At 37.2% G+C, this 20,557-nt stretch overlaps 1 protein-coding gene across 2 annotated transcripts in view; it reads right to left on the bottom strand.

Annotated features, from left to right (window-relative positions):
• LTN1 (listerin E3 ubiquitin protein ligase 1) overlaps positions 1-20,557 on the bottom strand; it is a 67,023-nt gene that overhangs the window by 5,862 nt on the left and 40,604 nt on the right. For both annotated transcript variants that reach the window (XM_050784704.1, XM_050784705.1), the window contains 10 exons: positions 20,246-20,350; positions 15,508-15,650; positions 13,272-13,407; positions 12,926-13,070; positions 11,190-11,403; positions 10,467-10,704; positions 10,058-10,132; positions 7,879-8,065; positions 2,548-2,719; positions 1,435-1,655 (listed from right to left, as the gene is read on the bottom strand). In XM_050784704.1, coding sequence (XP_050640661.1) covers positions 1,435-1,655; positions 2,548-2,719; positions 7,879-8,065; positions 10,058-10,132; positions 10,467-10,704; positions 11,190-11,403; positions 12,926-13,070; positions 13,272-13,407; positions 15,508-15,650; positions 20,246-20,350 — 1,636 coding nt within the window. The remainder of the gene's footprint in view (positions 1-1,434; positions 1,656-2,547; positions 2,720-7,878; positions 8,066-10,057; positions 10,133-10,466; positions 10,705-11,189; positions 11,404-12,925; positions 13,071-13,271; positions 13,408-15,507; positions 15,651-20,245; positions 20,351-20,557) is intronic.

The raw sequence follows: 20,557 nt of genomic DNA, 5'->3' as shown, positions 1-20,557 counted from the left end.
TTTTTTCTCTCTCTCTCTCTTTTTTTTTTTGAGACAGAGTTTCACTCTTGTTGCCCAGGCTGGAGTGCAATGGCGTGATCTTGGCTTACCGCAACCTCCGCCTCCCAGGTTCAAGCGATTCTCCTACCTCAGCCTCCCGAGTAGCTGGGATTAAAGGCATGTGCCACCACATCCGGCTAATTTTGTATTTTTAGTAGAGACGGGGTTTCTCCATGTTGGCCAGGCTGGTCTCAAGCTCCCGACCTCAGGTGATCAGCCCACCTCGGCCTCCCAAGTGTTGGGATTACAGGTATGAGCCACTGTACCTGGCCTATTTTCTCTATAGTAAATGCCTTTCCCTTCATTTTCCCCATAACAAAATCCTGCCCACCTCCAAGTGATTTTCTTCCATAAAATCTCACTTAATCCCCTCAGCCAGATGAATCTTTCCCACTCAGATCATGAGAACTCTTTCTCTTAACATGCTACTTTCCAATGCAAAAATCATTATCAGTATCGCTCTTTTCCCTTTATTAGACTGTATCTTATTATAGGACAAGAGTCTAGTCCTACTAAACTGTTCATATCCTTGGTGACTGGGACACAGTGCTTGGCATCTGTAAGTATTCCAATACAGATTTTGAATGAACTAATGAATGCTCAAAAACTATTTGCTGGGTGAAATGGTTTGGATCTGTATCCCTGCCCGAATTTCATGCTGAATTGTAATCCCAAATGTTGGAAGTGGGGCCTAGTGGGAAGTGATTGGATCATGGGGGCAGATTTCCCATAGGTGCTAGTCTCGTGATAGTGAGTTCTCATGAGATCTGGTTGTTTAAAAGTGTATGGCACCTCCCCGCCTCTCTCCCTCCTGCTCTGGCCGTGTGAGGTGCTGACTCCCATTTGCCTTCCGCCACAATTGTAAGTTTCTGAGTAGCTGGGATTACTGGCGCCCGCCACCACGCATGGCTAATTTTTGTATTTTTTTAGTAGAGATGGGTTTTACCATGTTGCCCAGGCTGGTTTCAAATTCCTGACCTCAAGTGATCCACCCACCTCGGCTTCCCAAAGTCCTGGGATTACAGGCATAAGCCACTGCACCCGGCCTAAACCTCTTTTCTTTATAAATTACCCAGTCTCAGGCATTTGTAGAAATGTAAGAATAGACTAATACAGTGTGTGAATGAAAATTATGTTTCAATCCATACATGAAGTAATATTGAGATTTGACACACAAATTAGAAAACAAAATAGGCTGGTCTTGAACTCCTGGGCTCAAGTGATCCTCCCACCTTGGCATCCCAAAGCGTTGGGATTACAGGCATTAGCCATAACTGCTGGCCACCAGTTTCTATAAATTCTGAGCCAAGAGCTACAGTCTGTTTTGATATTAACAATGACAGACATACCCAATATTAAAACAACTTTTCTGGAGAAAGTCAAGACAATACTAACCGTCATGCCATTAAATAGTTGTGTACTTGTTTGTACAGAAGATATTTCTTGAAAAGAAAGAACACTGCTGACATACTTGCTTGTAAATCTATCTACAATATTGAAAACACGCTTCTCACTGCTATTCCACCACAACCTAACCATGGCAGGCAAGTCTTTTAATGTCATATGATAGACTGAGCAAGCCAAGTGTGGAATGTGGTATGGAAGAGTTGCTGTTTCTGAGGAAAAAACAAATTCCTGATTAGTCACATGTATTTCTTATATAGAATAACAGACTAATATTAGTATTTTCTTTAGAAAGTGATCCTTAATTCCTCAACGATAGTGCTATAGCTCATCAAACAAACATACCAGAGAAACCAGAACTCTGGAGTCTGAGCATTTTCCACACATTCAAAATGAACCATAAGAATGGCAAAATAATTTTTTTTTAAAGTGAAAATCCCAATTGACACTGAAAAAATCTACCTAGAAACAGAATTCTATATTTAACATGAAAGACTACAAATAAAATAGAATATATTTTAAAAAGAAGGAAAAATTAAAGATGCTTGGTGTTATAAATTATGAAAAGGAGTTTGGCCTCCTTTACTTTCCCCAGAGCTCGCTGTGCTGCTGTGCACAAGTCTTAGAATACCCAACTCAATACTCACAAGATGCAGCCCATCCTCAGATCTCCAAGGCATTTAAAAAATGCATATTCTTAGTAAATTGTTTCCAATACTGTGGTACAACCACATATATGCACATCTATCCTCTCTGCTCACATGCGGGCTCCCAGAATGAAATACATTTTATTCAACTTTATTTCCCCTTATTTATATGCCTATAAAATGTTATCACATAAGAAATATTTGTTTACAGAGTCAAAAGTTAATAGTCTTACCACACTAAGCTTCAAAAATATATTAAATTCCTCACAGTCCTTTATTTTAGGGTAAAATCGAATTATTCATCCTATTTAGAGAAATGTGGAAAATGGTCAAGTTCAACATTCTCATAGCCAGGACCTAGCTTTAGGGTTATTCTCCACATTCCCAGGGAAAAGTTTAATTCAACCTAGTGTGAATCTAGCGTCCAAGAAAGAACATAAACACATATCTTACTGACCTCGAATACTCAGCTGGAGCTCCTCAGTAAAGAATGTTTTAGGGTCCTTATTTGGGACCTCAATTGCGGTCTCGGCATAGGTTGGATTTTCTGGCATAAGCCTGAACAGGTGATAGAGCAATTTATTCAAACTCTTTGTTTTCCGAAGATACATTGAATACAGAGCCCGAAGCTGGTGGAGAGCAAAGAATTTGTTAGTAAACCAAATACACCAAGACAATTGGTATAAAAGAACAACTCAAAGTATAACAAATTTCCTTTCCTCATAAACTAGCAGACATTCTATCCGCTCATTATTAGAACAAGTTTCTAATATCTTTCTCAAATTGTCTTCCTGTGTTAGAATACACTCACCTTGGCTTACAGTGCCTGAGATAAGAAAATCTATTCACCATTCCCTCACTCTCCTCCCAAGTCTTCCATACATTCCTTCCACACCATTGTCCTTAACCTTTCAAATTCCTGCTTAAAACTAATCCCGTTTTTATGGCTGACCTCATCCTGTATCAAAAACTCCGACATTCCTTTACGACAGAGAGCACAAACTAGTAGTCCAAGATGTCTTGGGGGGTCTTCTCAGAGTTGTTTTTTCAATCAGGAGATTTCACATAAAAATATGGATTTCTGGTTTCTCTTTTAAAAACAGAAAAACGAGCCACCACTGGGAGCGCTGCAGGTATCTGTGTCAGACCTGTGCTTCACAACTCCTGCCTTCCCTCAATAACACAGCTTGCATTTTCCACATTGACTTTGCAGTTCTTTGGTATCTGTATTGGTTTTAAGATAATTTCTTCTACTATATCACATATCTCCTCATAGTACAAAGATACCATTTTCTTTTTTGTTTTTAAAAATTTTGTATTTTTAATTTTTGTGGGTACACAGTAGATATTTATGGGGCACATGAGGTATTTTATAGGCATATAATATGTAATAGGGTAAGTGGGGTATTCATCACCTCAAGCATTTATCCTTTCTTTGTGTAAAATACAACTTTTTTTTTTTTTTTTTTTTTTTTGAGACGGAGTCTCGCTCTGTTGCCCAGGCTGGAGTGCAGTGGCCAGATCTCAGCTCACTGCAAGCTCTGCCTCCCGGGTTTACGCCATTCTCCTGCCTCAGCCTCCCGAGTAGCTGGGACTACAGGCGCCCGCCACCTCGCCTGGCTAGTATTTTGGTTTTTTTTAGTAGAGACGGGGTTTCACCGTGTTAGCCAGGATGGTCTCGATCTCCTGACCTCGTGATCCGCCCGCCTCGGCCTCCCAAAGATTACAGGCTTGAACCACCGCGCCCAGCCTTTTATTTTCTAAACACTATGAATACTTACAAGGATCAAGTAATAGGATTTGGAATTGATTTTTAAAATATGTTGACCAAAGTGCTCTTATCATCAAACTTAACATCACTAATGAAGGATGAACATCCCAAATCTGAAAATCCAAAATGCTTCATCATCTAAAACTTGTTGAGCACCAACATGATGCTTAAAGGAAATGCTCCTGGAGCATTTCAGGTTTTCGGATCTGGGATACTTAACCAGTAAGTGTAACAAAAATATTCCAGAATCTGAAAAAATCTGAAATCAGAAACACTACTGGTCCCAAGCATTTTGGATAAGGAATACTCAACCTGTAAAAGAACACAATGACATTATATGGCTGAGGTAAGACTCTGAGAACATGTAACAACTTGTACAGTAAGTACTCTTGCTGAAAATTAACCACAATCTAATGAGGAAACGATCAGACAAATTCAAACTGTATGACAGGCTAAAAACAGCTGGCCCAAACAATGACAAGAAAGAAAAGAAAGGTATAGGAATTATAGGTTAAAGAAACTAAAGAAATATGGCAAACAAATACAAACATGGTTCTTGATTGGATCTTCAACACAGAAGAAAATAAAACTATAAAGATATTACTGGGACAACTAAGAGTATCTAAATAAAAATTAGGTACTACTGCATCAAAATTAAATTTGAATATAAAAATTGTATTCTGCTTATGTAGAAACATGTCCTTGATCTTAGGAGATACATGTTTAAATGCTTTTGGTAAAGCATCATAATGTCTGCAAGTTAGTTTCAAGCAGATCAGCAGAAAAAGAGTACATACAGATACAGTACGTGCAAATGTAGCCACGTGTTAAAAAATGTGTTGATCTAAAAGAGTATGTGACTTTTCATGAATTATTCTTCCAACGTTGTTGTTTAATTTTTTTTCAAATAAAAAGTTGGAGATATTTTAAAAATTAATCAGCAATATCAATGGACTTTAAAAAACACACATATATGACCCAGCAATCCCACTGAAGTATACAACACAAGTGAAATGAAAACACATTTCAACACAAAAGTTTATACATTAATGTTCACAGCAGCTTTATTTACAATGGTCAAAAAAACCAGAAACAGCCTAAATGTCCACTAACAGATAAGCAGATAAACAAAATGTGATATCTATAAAATGGAGCATTATTCAGCCACAAAAAGAAATGCAATACTTATGACACATGCTACAATCTGATAAATCTTGAAAACAATATACTAAGATAAAAGCCAGACACAAAAGACCAGATGTGTGAAATGTCCAGAACAGGCAGATGCATAGAGACAGAACACAGTTTAATGGCTGTCAGGAGCTGTAGGGTTTGAGAGGAAATGGGAAGTGATTGCTATCAAATACAGTGGGATGTTGACAATGTTCTAAAATTAGATAGTGGTAATAGTTGCACAAGTCTGTGAATACAGTCAGCCCTCCACATCCACGGGTTCCACATCTGAGAATTCAACCAATCGCAGATAGAAAATATTTGAGGGGCAAAAAAAGTGATTTTTAAAAACCCAATACAATAAAAATACTACAAATGTTAAAAATACAGTATAGCAACTATTTCAATAGCATTTACATTGTATCGATGATAACTAATCTAGAGATGATTTTAACTAGTATACAGGAGGACGTGCATAGGTTAGATACAAATACTATGCCATTTTATATAAGGAACTTGAGTATTCACTGGGTTGTGGGCCATGGGAGGGAGCCTGGAAACAATCCCCTGCAGATATCAAGGGATGACTATATACTAAAAACACTAAACTGTGTGGCCAGGTGCGGTGGCTCATGCCTGTAATCCCAGCACGTTGGGAGGCCAAGGTAGGCGGAACACCTGAGGTCAGGAGTTTGAGACCAGCCTGGCCAACATGGTGAAACCCCGTCTCTACTAAAAATAGAAAAATTAGCCAGGCGTGGTGGTAAGCGCCTGTAATCCCAGCTACTCGGGAGGCTGAGGCAGGAGAATCACTTGAACCCAGGAGCTGGAGGTTGCAGTGAGCCAAGATCGCACCATTGCACTCCAGTCTGGGGGACAAGAGCGAGACTCCATCTCAAAAAAAAAAAAAAAAAAAAAAAATTTTTTTAAACACCAAACTGTGTATGCTAAGTGGGTAAATTTTATGGTATGTGCAATATCTCAGTAAAGCTTTATAAAACAAATAAACATACACATGTACATATACAACTTTTTCTAGTTCAATCTGATTTGCTAGGAGTTTTTTTGAGAAAAAAGTTAACCCATGATTTAGGAACATTTAAAGTTTTCTGAAGAAAAATTGTTTATTTCAGGATTCAACTAATTATTGGGTAGGCAGATAAACCAGAATAACCCACTAAATAATACTAAGTATTAGGTGGGTTATTCTGGTTTATCTGCCTACAGCTCAGTTCAAGTTTTTCAGACTCAATAATAATAAATGCTGCTGTATAATTTTGCACCCTAACCCAATCCCAGCCTAATAAAAAAGGTGAGGCATGGCCATTTTCCTAATTTCTGAATATAAAATGAGAACAAAACTCTTATACACAAAAGCCTCAATCTGCTGCTATTTTTTTAGAGATCAACAATATTTTAAGAAATTGATGTAAAAGCCCAATAAGGAGCTCTTGAAATATATCATCAGCAAATAAAACCAGCTTAAGTCACAAAAATACATGACAGGCCTAAAGAGAAAACTAATCTATTTAACAACTAGATCAATGCTACTTCTGTGATTTGATTTTTCTCCTTAGATGTACAAATGCAAAGATGCAAAAATTGATATCTTTGTACCAAGGTATAGGTTATGAGCAACAACATAAATTATAATTTAAAAATTCCAAAAAGTCACATTGGAAATGAGTGCCATGAATACTTAATCACACTAAGTGATAAACTAAATCTTTTTGTATTGACCTGTCAAAGAAGGCACACATTTCACTAGGTTAATTCAATCAAAGATTGACAGAGATTTGGATCTTCCTTGTTCTTTTTGAGACAGGGTCTGGCACTGTCGCCCAGGCTTGAGTGCAGTGGCATGATCTCATTTCACTGCAACCTCCGCTTCCCGGGCTCAAACTATCCTCAAGTGGGGATCTTTCTAAAAGAAATAAAAACTAGAGAGATCTTTCCAGTTTCTTCTTGGACAAGGTCTTACTTCCTAAACGTGAGACAACAGAGACATCTAGTGGCTGCTAGAATAATTTGGGCAAAATATTTCAGATATTTTTACCATTTAGGTAACAGTTGGAATTATTACATAGGTAATGTTTCACAGATCTTTCTCCAAACAGTGATTTTCAAGTAAGGTAAATTGCCAATGATGTATTAAGTGAAATCTCCACAACAGAGTGAAAAACTGACCCCCCCAAAAAAACAGAAAAAACACAAGATTCAATTCTTTTGAAATAATTACTATGATAGTACATAATTAAATTATATAAATATTATTTCTTGATATAAAAGAACCTGGTGACTACATTCAGTTAGAAAAAAAGTTGGTCTGGCCACATATCAGAGTAATTACTTTTGCTTGGAGGGGTAGGGTATAAGGGACAGGAGTAAACTTATTAAGCAGATTGTCTGAAGTTAGCTGGATAAAATGAGATTAGGCCGGGCACCGTGGCTCATGCCTATAATCCCAGCATTTTGGGAGGCCAACGAGGGTGGATCACTTGAGCTCAGGAGTATGAGACCAGTCTGGGCAACATGGTGAAACCCCATCTCTACAAAAAATATAAAAATTAGCCAGGCATGGTGGCTTGCACTTGTAGTCCCAGCCACTTAGTGAGAAGATCGCTTGAGCCTAGGAGGCAGAGGCTGCAGTGAGCCAAGATCGTGCTACTGCATTCCAGCATGGGCAACAGAGTGAGACCCTGTCTCAAATGCAAAAAAAAAAAAAGGATGAGATTAAAACATAAGGATTTCCCTTTTATTAAACTGAAGGGAAGGAAGGTATTTAGAACAGTATCAGAAGCATATTAGGACAGAATTATCGAAAGTTGTCACATATTTATTTACCTGTGATGACGCGGCTTTGAAGAAAGTGAGAATTAATTTCCAAGTGAGAAGGTATCCCAGAACATAACAGAAGTCTTCACTCAGTGGTTTAATAGTAACTATCTGTCCAACAGGAACACACCCCAAAACATTTTCTAGTAAGTCCTCTTGAGTGCTAAGAAGAGACATCAGTGTGGCTGGTGGTGACCTAAGAATCAATGATTAAACACCACAAGTTTTCTTTGTAACTCATCCCTTAACAAACTGACAGTACTCGTAAACTTCAAGCATTGTAGAAAAATTTCTCTATTTTCCAAAAAACGTTTTAAAAATTCTCCTCTATTGATCCAATTTTAACTCCTAATCTCACATAACAGTAAAATAAAAAAGACATTATTATAGCACTTGAAGGAAAGACATTTTTAGAAAACATCTATTTCAATTTTCTGTTTTATAAGTGAAAAAAAAAATCACACACCCAGAGAAGCCAAATGATTAGTCCAAAGTCTTTCAGTTAGTAGGGGAAACCGTTAGGGATTCTAAATCCTACCAGGCCTTTTATCATCCTATAAAAGACAAAGTGAAGACTAAGACTTCGAACTTTGTCACTTCATTCTAGTTTCTATTTTACTGCATATTATCTACTTAGCGCTATTAAGAAATATCACAATGGTACTATTAATCAGAATGATAAACACAGAAAATAATTATGTGCCTATTTAAAAAATCATGATTGTTATCTTTTTAGGAAAATAAATATACCATTCAGATTACTTCACAACAAAGTAAGTTAATTTTCTTCTTTATTGAACTACTCTACGCATTTATACTTTCAGGTGAACTTAGGAGATTCTCAAAAAGTAAAATGATTAACTCTCTTCTCTATGATACTCTAGCCTGGTTCTCTCCTTTCACTGCTGTGATCGTTCTTCCCTTGTGGCTTCCTTCTCCCAGCCCACAAGCATAGGCCTTCTCCAAACTTCTGCTCTTAGGTCTTTTCCTTCAACCCCTCCATCTCACATACCCAGCCTTCTATATTCCATATTGATAGTCACTAAATCTTATAAAACACCAGCTCCAAAATCTCTCCACTTTTCACATTGCCCTCCACGCATTGTTATTTAACTTCTGGAATGACCTCCACCTCTGCTTGCTTCTTTTTACAATTCATGTTTCACATTACACTAGTGTCAGAATCAGCTGATGGCGCCCTGTCTCCTACCAAATGATGCCCAAATCCGCCCCCAAAAGTCATTTTTAAGGCCATTCATTATCAGGCCTCCTTAACTACCCTTTCGGCTTTATCTTCCACTACACCCTGCCTACCCTATACACACTGGTTCATTTATTCTTTCATTCAACATACTACTCATGATGTCTGCTATAGGCCAGGAAGCATTCTGGCCTATAGCAATCTAGCCTATTTCTCTCTCAGAAATGAGAGACAGAAATTCTTGCCCTCACAGAACTTAAATTCCAGGAAAGAAAGACACTGTCAATAAAAGTACACATTAAGTGGGAACTACTCAATATTGCCCAAGCACATCTTCACATTCATGACTCAGTGCCTTTGTACATGATGTTCTCTTAATGTATATTGTCTTTCCTGTCCTGCAGAAATGCTACCTAACCTTAAAGGACCAGTTTAAATGCCTCTTCCTCAAGAAAGTCTTCCCTTCCTGATGTACATTAATTGTGCCCTCATCACATGCTATCTTCTATAGGCCTAAATGATATTTTAAAAAATGTTATCTATCCTCCTTCTTAGCACTTATCATATACTATATTTTCTATAAGGCTACAGTATCATCTGTATCAGATAAATTCCTTAAGAAAAAGAAAGTGCTCACTCAACACTGCATACTCCCTTCAGCATTTAATTAATACTCTGCACAAAGTGGATGCTCAATAGATATTTGAACTGATACACTCTTTCCACAGCCACCATATGGCCAAAGATAGTTTTACTCAACAGTAGCAAACAGAAAATATGATTTAAGAACAATTAAGAGAGAGAAACAATCTTTTGGGTGAAATCTAGATTTCATTTATATGTTACAGATATGAATATAACTCTAATTTATAGTAGAATGAATATAACTCTAATTTATAGCTTCTGTGCTGCTCCAGTCCTCTAAAGACATTATAAGTGAGATGGATTATAAGAATTTAATAAAACAAATTATTTAAAAAACCTTACAGGGCCGGCTCTTCTTCTTCATCTCCATATGTCTTTAGATTATCCTGATCATATTGTGGTAATTCAGGCATCAATCTAGAAATCAGAACATTATTTTAAAATATGTGATATTAAACTGTTATATTAAGTCATGCTCAAGAGCAGAAAGACCAATACTTATTTTATAATAAGTAAATGTTTTAATGAGTTTTCTCTAAAACAACTACTATAGCCAGGACTATTGAAATATAAATTGTGTATAGAAAACAATAACCTAAAAGATCAGGCAACTTAGTGTCCCTATAAGTGAAGCAGTCAGATCTCCTTCTTTTAAAACTTTTACTTTTTTAAATGATTAAAAGTAAAAACTAAGCATATATTCTATTTTTTTAGATCATTGTAACATTGATTCAATTGGATGAATTCTTACTTGTATAGCATATGATAAACAGCAATTTGCACAGGCCTAGCTCTGAAGAGAAGTAATGGGGCCAATGTATTTAACAAAGTCTGGAGATATTCTGGTAAGTTTGTTTTTTGGTCAGCAACTAATCTTGCAGGAAGTTTGTGACTCAATAGCTGTTCCTTTGAGATATATGTTAATGTTTCACACATGGGTTTCAGCATTGCATTCTGAAAGGACGTTTCAGACACATCTTTGTTTTCTCCTAATGACAAAAAGGAAAGAAACATGCCCGTCCCAAAAGAAAGTTAGTATAGCTTAACTGATTCACAATCAAGTATCATTTAAGAAAATGAAATAAAAACTAGACATCAACAATAAAGCACTCTTAACTAGAAACATGACCTGAATATATATTCCAGTTAATCTCAACTGTTTTCATGACTTTTATCTGATCCTCATCTAAAAAGAAAGCAAATGTTCAACAGGTTCTATTCACGTGATCCATTCATGTTATCTGAATTACTATTATTTTAATTTGCAACAGTCATTGGATACCTTGCCATTTTTCAATTTTTGTCTGTAAAGTAGAAGCATATATGATGCTTCTGAGAAGCCAAGCTTTCTTTTCTGGCTTTTTCTTTTACTATTTAGTATTATTTGATTTAAACATCAAAATTTTTGGTTTTGAATTTTTCAGTAAGTCATTTCCAATGAATCAATCTCATTATTATTCCCTTTTTCACTTGCCTGTAACAGTCACCAAAATAGGTAAAAGCAAACTGTGGATGCCTTGGGAAAAAAATTCTTTCCATTCACTGATTAGATTTACAGGAAGATTGCCAACGGTATCCAGAGTTGTGGAATCAAAAAAAGCACTGAGGTCACAGGCCAAATCACAGCTGACACAGGCAAACAGTTGCACAAGTGGAATAGAATACAATGCCTGATTCTCACTTGTTGTCTGAAAAAAACAATAAAAATGAAATAGGTAAACAGACTTCTACCAGAACACTACAAATAAAGCCAATATAAAGAAAAGCCTTTCTTTCATTTCTTTGAATTTTAAAATGAAAAGCAGTTGAAGTATGTAGTCTCAGGAGAAATAAAACAATTTTATATCAAAATAACTTTTTTCTTCAAAATTAAATACCATGAATTAGAATCATTAACAAATAATTTATTCTCGAATGCCCTTTTTAATTTCTAAACTATGGAAGAAAACACTAAGTCAGATACATAAAATACACATTTCTAATCTTCTCAGTAGCCCTACAAGTTGTAAGTTATTATTTTAAAATAAGAAAATCGGCCAGGCACAGTGGCTCAGAGGCTGAGGCGGGTGGGTCACATGAGGGCAGGAGTTTGAGACCAGCCTGGTCAAAATGGTGAAACTGCATCTCTACTAAAAATATAAAAATTAGTCAGGCATGCTGGTGGGTGTCTGTAATCCTGCTATTTGGGAGGCTGAGGCGCAAGAATTGCTTGAACCCAGAAGACGGAGGTTGCAGTGAGCCAAGATTGCGCCACCGCACTCCAGCCTAAGCAACAGAGCGAGACTCCTCTCAAATTAAAAAAAAAAAAAAAAAAGGAAGAAAAAGAAAGAAAGAAAGCTGAGTTTAAGTTTAAAACTCGAAGTCACGGCCGGGCGCGGTGGCTCAAGCCTGTAATCCCAGCACTTTGGGAGGCCGAGAGGGGCAGACCACGAGGTCAGGAGATCGAGACCATCCTGGCTAACACGGTGAAACCCCGTCTCTACTAAAAAATACAAAAAACTAGCCGGGCGCGGTGGCGGGCGTCTGTAGTCCCAGCTACTCGGGAGGCTGAGGCAGGAGAATGGCGTGAACCCGGGAGGCGGAGCTTGCAGTGAGCTGAGATCGGGCCACTGCACTCCAGCCTGGGCGGCAGAGCGAGACTCCGTCTCAAAAAAAAAATAAAAATAAAAATAAATTTAAAAAAAATAAAACTCGAAGTCACATAGCTAATAGCAGGCAAAGCAGAGATTGAGACCAATTCGACCCTGACCAACTTGCTGCCTTGGAGCCCACAAGTAATATACCTCTGGTTGCTCTGGGTCATAAAATTACACTAATTCCCTCTGAATTTGCTATTTAATGCATTACTCTCACAATATTCATACAGTATGTTTTAGAAACAATCTAATTATAACCAAAAAAGACCAAAATAATTGTCATTAACAGATAAAACCTAAAAGGGCTGTGCTGCAAATATTATAATAAGCTAATGGAGAAAGCATTTTAATAACAGGAGATTTGGTCACTGAATGATGCTGGTAGTCATTAAAAATCTATCATCTTACTATTCTGTCAAATTGTAGCTGGTAAGAAGAACATCTATAAAGTGTTTTAAATTATGCAAAGGAACCAATTACAATCATCACTTAAAGAATGAGATTGGTAGATAGTTCTGATGCAAAAGTATGTACAAAGACCCACAAGAGGTGATGACATATCACGTTAATTTACCTCCAACCAAGCCAACATGGAGCACATGATGAAGTCCCACTCACTCTCTGCCAAAGGGGATGAGCAATATTTCAGAAATAGGGAAAGAAACCGGATTATTTCTATATTTACACCCAGTACCTCTGGACTTGCTTCTGATAGATTACTGTGATGAAGACAAAAACAAATGACAACAAAATAATAATTATATTGACATTCAATTAGAAAAAATGTTATTTAAATCTTATATACTCATAAATAACTGACTTAAATGTCTACCATAATTACTCTACAAAATTGTGACACAGATGTCATCTTTGTCTGAATTGTATACTGAAGGAAAAACATAGTATAAAGCATCACTTACCAACTGAAAAGAAAAATATCTTCATGCTCTTTCTTCCAGGATATTATGATTTTCAATATTCCATGTAATAGCTCCCCATCATCTATACTTTTGGTTTGCAAACAAGAATTGAAAATGGCAAGATGTCCAAAACCTCCTGAAGTAAAATTCAAAATGAAAATTAAAAATTTTTAAGAACTCTACGGCTATATTTAAAAAGTCCACTTTGAAAAGTAAAAGACTTTCTTGAGAAGTGCTCAGGTTAAGAACTCTACAAATGGCTTTTATGTAAGAGTCCACAAATGAGCTTATAAGCTCCAAAGGACAGAGACTCTGTCTCCATACCTAGCACACAATAGAGAGTTTGGGGGAGGGGAAAGTAAGGGAATGATACTGTAATTTAAACGGACTTATGCTGCTTTTGTTTTGATTTCTTAAGTGCAGGACATATTCAGCAAACTCATCATTCAAATAAAAAAAAAAACCTACAGCTACAGAGTAGCTGGAAAGAGCAAATGGAAAAGAGAACATAGTGTTTCATAATTTACACATTCATTCACTCAATAGCAGCTAGTATATGTGGTAAACTCTGATGTGGACCCTCTTTTTTTTTTTTTTTTTTTTTTGAGACGGAGTCTCGCTCTGCTGCCCAGGCTGGAGTGCAGTGGCCGGATCTCAGCTCACTGCAAGCTCCGCCTCCCGGGTTCACACCATTCTCCTGCCTCAGCCTCCCGAGTAGCTGGGACTACAGGCGCCCGCTACCTCGCCCGGCTAGTTTTTTGTATTTTTAAAGTAGAGACGGGGTTTCACCGTGTCAGCCAGGATGGTCTCGATCTCCTGACCTTGTGATCCGCCCGTCTCGGCCTCCCAAAGTGCTGGGATTACAGGCTTGAGCCACCGCGCCCGGCCTGGACTCTCTCTTTAGAATCTCTACCATTCCTCAAAATCCATCCACTGATGTATCTTAACATCCTCTGTCCCCAACCTTCTATCTTATATACCAGCCAAAATGAACAATCTGTACTCTTGTATGTTTGTGTACCTGGAATGCCCTTCCCCAACTATGTCCATATGGGAAACGATTTATCCTTCAACACCCAGTAGAAATATTTATCTTTATGAAATCGCCACTAACACCCTCAAAGCAGAGTGGAAACTCCTTCCTTTCTGCCACTTGTATACATAATCCATCTTTTTGCTACATCAGTTATCACATGATACAACTTCACATTTGTCTTCTCTACAACAGGAACTACCATGTAGTGGGTGCTCATAAGTGTTGATTAAATTAATAAACAGGCCGGGCGCAGTGGCTCACGCCTATAATCCCAGCACTTTGGGAGGCCAAGGCAGGCGGATCATGAGGTCAGGAGATCAAGACCATCCTGGCCAACATGATGAAACCACATCTCTACCAAAAAAATACAAAAAATTAGCCAGGTGTGGTGGCAGGCGCCTGTAGTCTCAGCTACTCAGGAGGCTGAGGCAGGAGAACAGCGTGAAGGTGGGAGGCGGAGCTTGCAGTGAGCCGAGATCGCGCCACTGCACTTCAGCCTGGGCAACAGAGTGAGACCCTATCTCAGGAAAAAAAAAAAAAAAAAAGGCCGGGCGTGGTGGCTCACGCCTGTAATCCCAGCACTTTGGGAGGCCGAGGCAGGCGGATCACGAGGTCAGAAGATCCAGACCATCCTGGCTAACACAGTGAAACCCCGTCTCTACTAAAAATACAAAAAATTAGCCGGGTGCTGTGGCGGGCACCTGTAGTCCCAGCTACTCGGGAGGCTGAGGCTGGAGAATGGCGTGAACCCGCGAGGCGGAGCTTGCAGTGAGCCGAGATCACACCACTGCACTCCAGCCTGGGCGACAGAGCGAGACTCCGTCTCAAAAAAAAAAAAAAAAAAAAAAATTTATAAACAAATGAAAAGTGCAGTGTTTTAAATACAACAGAAGCTATTTTTGCCTTTATATGTTCAGTCATTGGTTGGCTAGGGAGAAATGAGGCACAGCTTTAAAAAGCTGTAGATAGAAAAGAAATGGTTAGAAGGTATTTCTGGGTGTAAGTCTTCCCTCAAGGCCCAGCATTTTTGTACTGTAAAATGGTAACAGCCATTGTCTAATGACACTCATCCATATAATCTCAGGACAAATCAGCTGTAATTCAATTTACCTCTAATAGATATGGTCTTATATATTAGAAACAGTTCTTCATCTCAAGCAATAATTAAATTAATGAAATATTTATTATCAAGCAACTAACCATTAGTACTCCAAAGATCTTTCTTAGTCCAGCCCAAAAGAGCAGGTATACATTGAGCACTAAATTCTTTCTTTTCTTCTTTTGACAAAAATGGACATAGACTTTGAATGGTATGCAAATTGCCTTCAGTTAGTGGGAAAAAACTGTTTAAAGAAAAGAAAAAGCACAAGTTAGATTTCTTCCAAACATACAGTTATTTCATATATTCCTTTTATTTGGGACTATTGAAAAAGATGAATAATTCTATCACATATAATTACATAAAAAGAAACTATGATAGGTTTTAACAAGTGCTGACTTGAAATATTTTTGTTTGCTCCTTTTTTCTGCATAAATTTTTTAAATGAGCATATATAACATTTCCCCATGTATGATTTTTAAAAAATACACTAGCCACATGACATTATGTTCTCTTTTTAAAAAAAAGAGTCAACTGCCAGGCATAGTGGCTCACGCCTGTAATCCCAACACTTTGGGAGGCTGAGGAGGGTAGATCATGAAGTCAGGCATTTGAGACCAGCCTGGCGAACGTAGTGAAACCCCATCTCTACTAAATATACAAAAAATTAGCCGAGTGTGGTGGCAGGCGCCTATAATCCCAGCTACTCAGGAGGCTGAGGCAGGAGAATCGCTTGCACCTGGGAGGCGGAAGTTGCAGTGAGCTGAGATCGCGCCACTGCACTCCAGCCCTGGCGACGGTGCAAGACTCCATCTCAAAAAAAAAGAAAAAAAAAAGTCAATTGATTCAACTTAAATAAATAGTACCAGTTGTGTGTCCTTTCTCTTTTTTTTTTTTTTTTTTTTTTTTGAGACGGAGTTTCACTCTTGTTGCCCAGGATGGGGTACAACGTATGATCTCAGCTCAATGCAACCTCCGCCTCCCAGGTACAAGTGATTCTCCTGTCTCAGCCTCCCAAGTAGCTCGGATTACAGGCATGCACCACCACGTCTGGCTAATTTTTTTGTATTTAGTAGAGACAGGGTTTCACCATGTTAGTCAGGCTGGTCGCGAACTCCTGACCTCAGGTGATCCACCCGCCTCGGCCCCACAAAGTGCTGGGATTACAGGCCTGTGTGTCCTTTCTTCGAACTGATACTCATATTTGTGCATATATATAGTTGGGTTTTATTCATATAAAAGGGATGACACTAAACATATTGTTCTATCATTTACCACTTATATATACTTTCTGTCAGAATGTATAAATTATTGTTTTAAAGCTATATAACAAAAATAAAATCTACCTAACACTCTGTACTATGGATGTGTCATAACTATTTCCCTATCCGTGAACATTAGGTTTCTTTCCCCCCCAAATTTTTGCCCTCACACATAATGCTGCAATAAATATCCTTAAGAAGATACTATTCTGCGAATGTATAAATACCTCTTCGGGCTAAATTCCTAGAAGTGGAATTGAAAGCTCAAAGGTTTGAATGTATTATATGTTGGCAATTTCAAATTGCTTCTGAAAACTCATAATCAATTTACACTGTCACCGAAAATGCACAGGTGGGACTGTTTAGCTGCACACTTAATGAATCTTTTTGATTCTTGGCAATATAGTGGATAAAACCATTGCTTTTAATTTGTACTTCTATCATTATTAGTAAGGCAAATCCTTTCATATTTCACATTTCAGTATTGACCTACCTTTGACCATTTCACCTATGAGTTGCCTCTTTAAGTCTTTGATAAATTTTTCAATTTGGAGGGTTTTACTGATTTATATAAACTATCTACATATTACAGATACTTTTTGTTGATTTGCAAATGTCCTCTCCCATTGTCATTTGTCCCGGTAATCTTTATATTTTTGTCACAGTTTTCATCTTTCATAAATACTATATACAAAATTTTAACTGTCATAAAATACACATGTAATTAATGTATTAGCCATTTTTAAGTGTAGAGTTCTGCAGTGTTAAGTCCATTCACACTATTGTGCAACTATCTTCAGACCTCTTCATTCTGCAAAATTGAAACTCTACCCACTAAACATGAATGCTGCATTCCTCTCTCACCGTCGGCCCCAGGCAACCACCTTCTACTTTCTATCCCTATGAATCTGACTACTCTATAAAAGGAATCATAGAGTATCCGTCTTTTTGTAACTGGCTTATTTCACTCAGCATAATGTCCTCAAGGTTCATACAGACTGTAGCATGTCAGAATTTCTTTCCCTTTTAAGGCTGAATAATATTCCATTATATGGTTATATCACACTTTTATCTATCCATTTATCCACTGATGGGCACTTAGGTTGCAAGAAGTTTTCATTTTTGCAAAATCAAATATATATATATATATATATATATATATTTACATATAATGTAAAGGAGAAGGTCTCAGTATTTTTCTTCCAAACACATGACCAATTTTCATATCATTATTATTTATTCACCACACTGATTTGAAATGCCACCTATATTAAAAACTAAATTCACATATATGTGTGAATAGGTTTCTGGACTGTATACACTGATTTGTCTACTCTTCAATTTCATACTGCTTAATTACTATAATTCAATATTATATTTTATATTTGGTATGCAGTTTCTTTCACTTTTTTGAAAAATTTCTTATTTTTGATAACTTTTTCTTCAAATGTATACTAAGTTCAGAACAGTTTACTAAGTTTTTCAAAAACTGCTGAAATTGATTGAGATTGCACTGAAATTATAGGTTGACACAATCATTTTTACAATTAATCTTCCCACCTTCTTTTGAGATCTTTATTCAAGTTTTACAATTTTTTTTTTTAAATTTATTTCTAAGTATTTATAGTTTTTGTTGTCATTGTGAATGGAATCTTTTTTTCCCATACCATTTTTTAAATTTATTACTATGGGTGAATAAAAAAGTTACTCATTTTTGTGTGGTATACATCCATCTCCTTAGTAATTAGTTCCAATAGTTCTTTAGCTAATTTCATATTACTTTTATAATCAGAAAAAAATTTTAATTATGCTACAAAAGCTAATGTCAAAAAGTTACATACAGTATGATTCCATTTATATAATATTGTTTTTTGTCTTGTTTTGTTTGTTTTGAGACTGGGTCTCATTCTGTTGCCCAGGCTGGAGTGCAGTGGCGTGATCTCTGTTCTCTGCAACCTCCGCCTTTACTGCAACCTCCGCCTCCTGAGCTCAAGTGATCCTCCCACCTCAGCTTGATGAGTAGCTGAAACTACAGGTGCACACCAACACACCTAGCTAATTTTTGTATTTTTTGTAGAGATGGGGTTTTGCCATGTTACCCAGGCTGCTCTCGAACTCCTGGGCTTAAGCTGTCCTCTCACCTCAGCCTTCCAAAGTGCTGGGATTACAGGCATGAGCCTCTGCACCTGGCCAATTCCATTTATATAATATTCTTAAATGACATAATTACAAACATAGAGAACAGATTAGTGGTTGCTAGAGATCAGGACAATGGGAAGGGAGGTGGCTGAGGCTATATATGGATAACCTAAGGGATCCTGATAATGAAACTGTTCTGTAGTTGACTGTGGTGGTGGTCACAGATGTGAGCTACATAGAACACATACACACTCTATCTCTCACACACACAAACATACACAAACATGTGCATGTAAACTAAGTCAACTGACTGTATCAACACCTTTTCCTTGGTTATAATACTATGCTAAAGTTATGCAAAACAGTACCACTGGGTAGATATATGATTTTTATTCTTTGTATTACTTCTTACACATTCATGTGAATCCACAATTAACCTCAAAATAAAAAGTTTTTTAAAACTTTTACAAAAAAAATAAAAAATAAAAAAAAATAAAACTTTTAAGATAAAAAATGATCAAAATTTAATTTAGAATTCTACTATGCCCAAACACGTATCTATCATTTCAGAATTCTTCTTGGTAAATCAGTAAATTCAGAGTGCCTCTTGGTAAATCTCAGCTAAGTATTAATTTGAATGCTGAGCTTCACCAGCACACCCAAACCCACAAGCTACCTCTTTGTCTGAAGAACAGAACATATTTGTTACTTTTCTAGAACATACTTCAATAGGATGATGTTATTTAAGAGAAGAGTAACTTTCCCTGTCATTTCCATATAGCAAATAAAGTGATGGAAAAAGAGTATTAGGAAAGGGCAAAAGAAAATATTTCTATCAGAAAGATTTCTGGGGAAAAGAAAACAAGTTCATGAAATGCTGTTGGCTTAAAAAAAAAAAAAGTACCGTATAAAATTCTACAACAAAAGGCTATGGAGTTAAAACTACTTACTTTAAAAAAAAAAGGTGTGGGCCAGACATGGTGGCTCACACCTGTAATTCCAGACCTTTGGGAGGCTGAGGCAGCAGGACTGCTTAAGCCCAGGAGTTCAAGACCAGCCTGGGCAACATGGCGAGAGACCCCATTCCTACAAAATTACAAAATTAGCCATGTGTGCTGGTGCACACCTGTGGTCCCAGTTACTCAGGAGGGTGTGGTGGGAGGAGCACTTGACCACGGGAGGTTGAGGCTACAGTGAGCCATGTTCGTACCACTGAACTCCAGCCTGGGCAACAGAGTGAGACCCTGTCTCAAAAATAAATAAATAAATAAAAAGGTATGTTCCTAACCTAAAACAATTTAATTTGCCTTGAGGTCTTTAATTTCCTCATTTCCTAAACCTGTTTTCTTGATTCAGTAGAGATTATTCATTAATTAGGGGCTGCCAAAGTGACCATTTACAGTAAATTACAAAGTAAAAACATTTTAAATAAGAATACCTTTCTTTTCTCTTATAATGTGGTTTTACTTCATCAGATGAAATGCTTCGGGAAAGGATCAACTTAGCAATAATAAGAGACCACAGTGTGCCATGTTCTCTGGACCTAAAAAAGGAAAGAAAAAAATTATATTCCATTTTGAAAGTGTACTGAATAAAATGTTTAAACACTGGCTAGCTGGATTCCTTTTACAGAATTAAATAAGGCACCTTGTGATGGCATCAATTAACCTAAGACTTTGTACCCAAGCAACTGCCAGTAATTATCCAAAGAACTGGGAGTTTAGGCTTTCAACACTCTTTCACGGTTGGT

This window comes from Macaca thibetana, chromosome 3 (assembly GCF_024542745.1).
Source record: "Macaca thibetana thibetana isolate TM-01 chromosome 3, ASM2454274v1, whole genome shotgun sequence".
NCBI lineage: Eukaryota > Metazoa > Chordata > Mammalia > Primates > Cercopithecidae > Macaca > Macaca thibetana.
The sequence above is the reverse complement of the archived record's forward strand: the minus strand, read 5'-3'. Positions and strand labels throughout refer to the sequence as shown.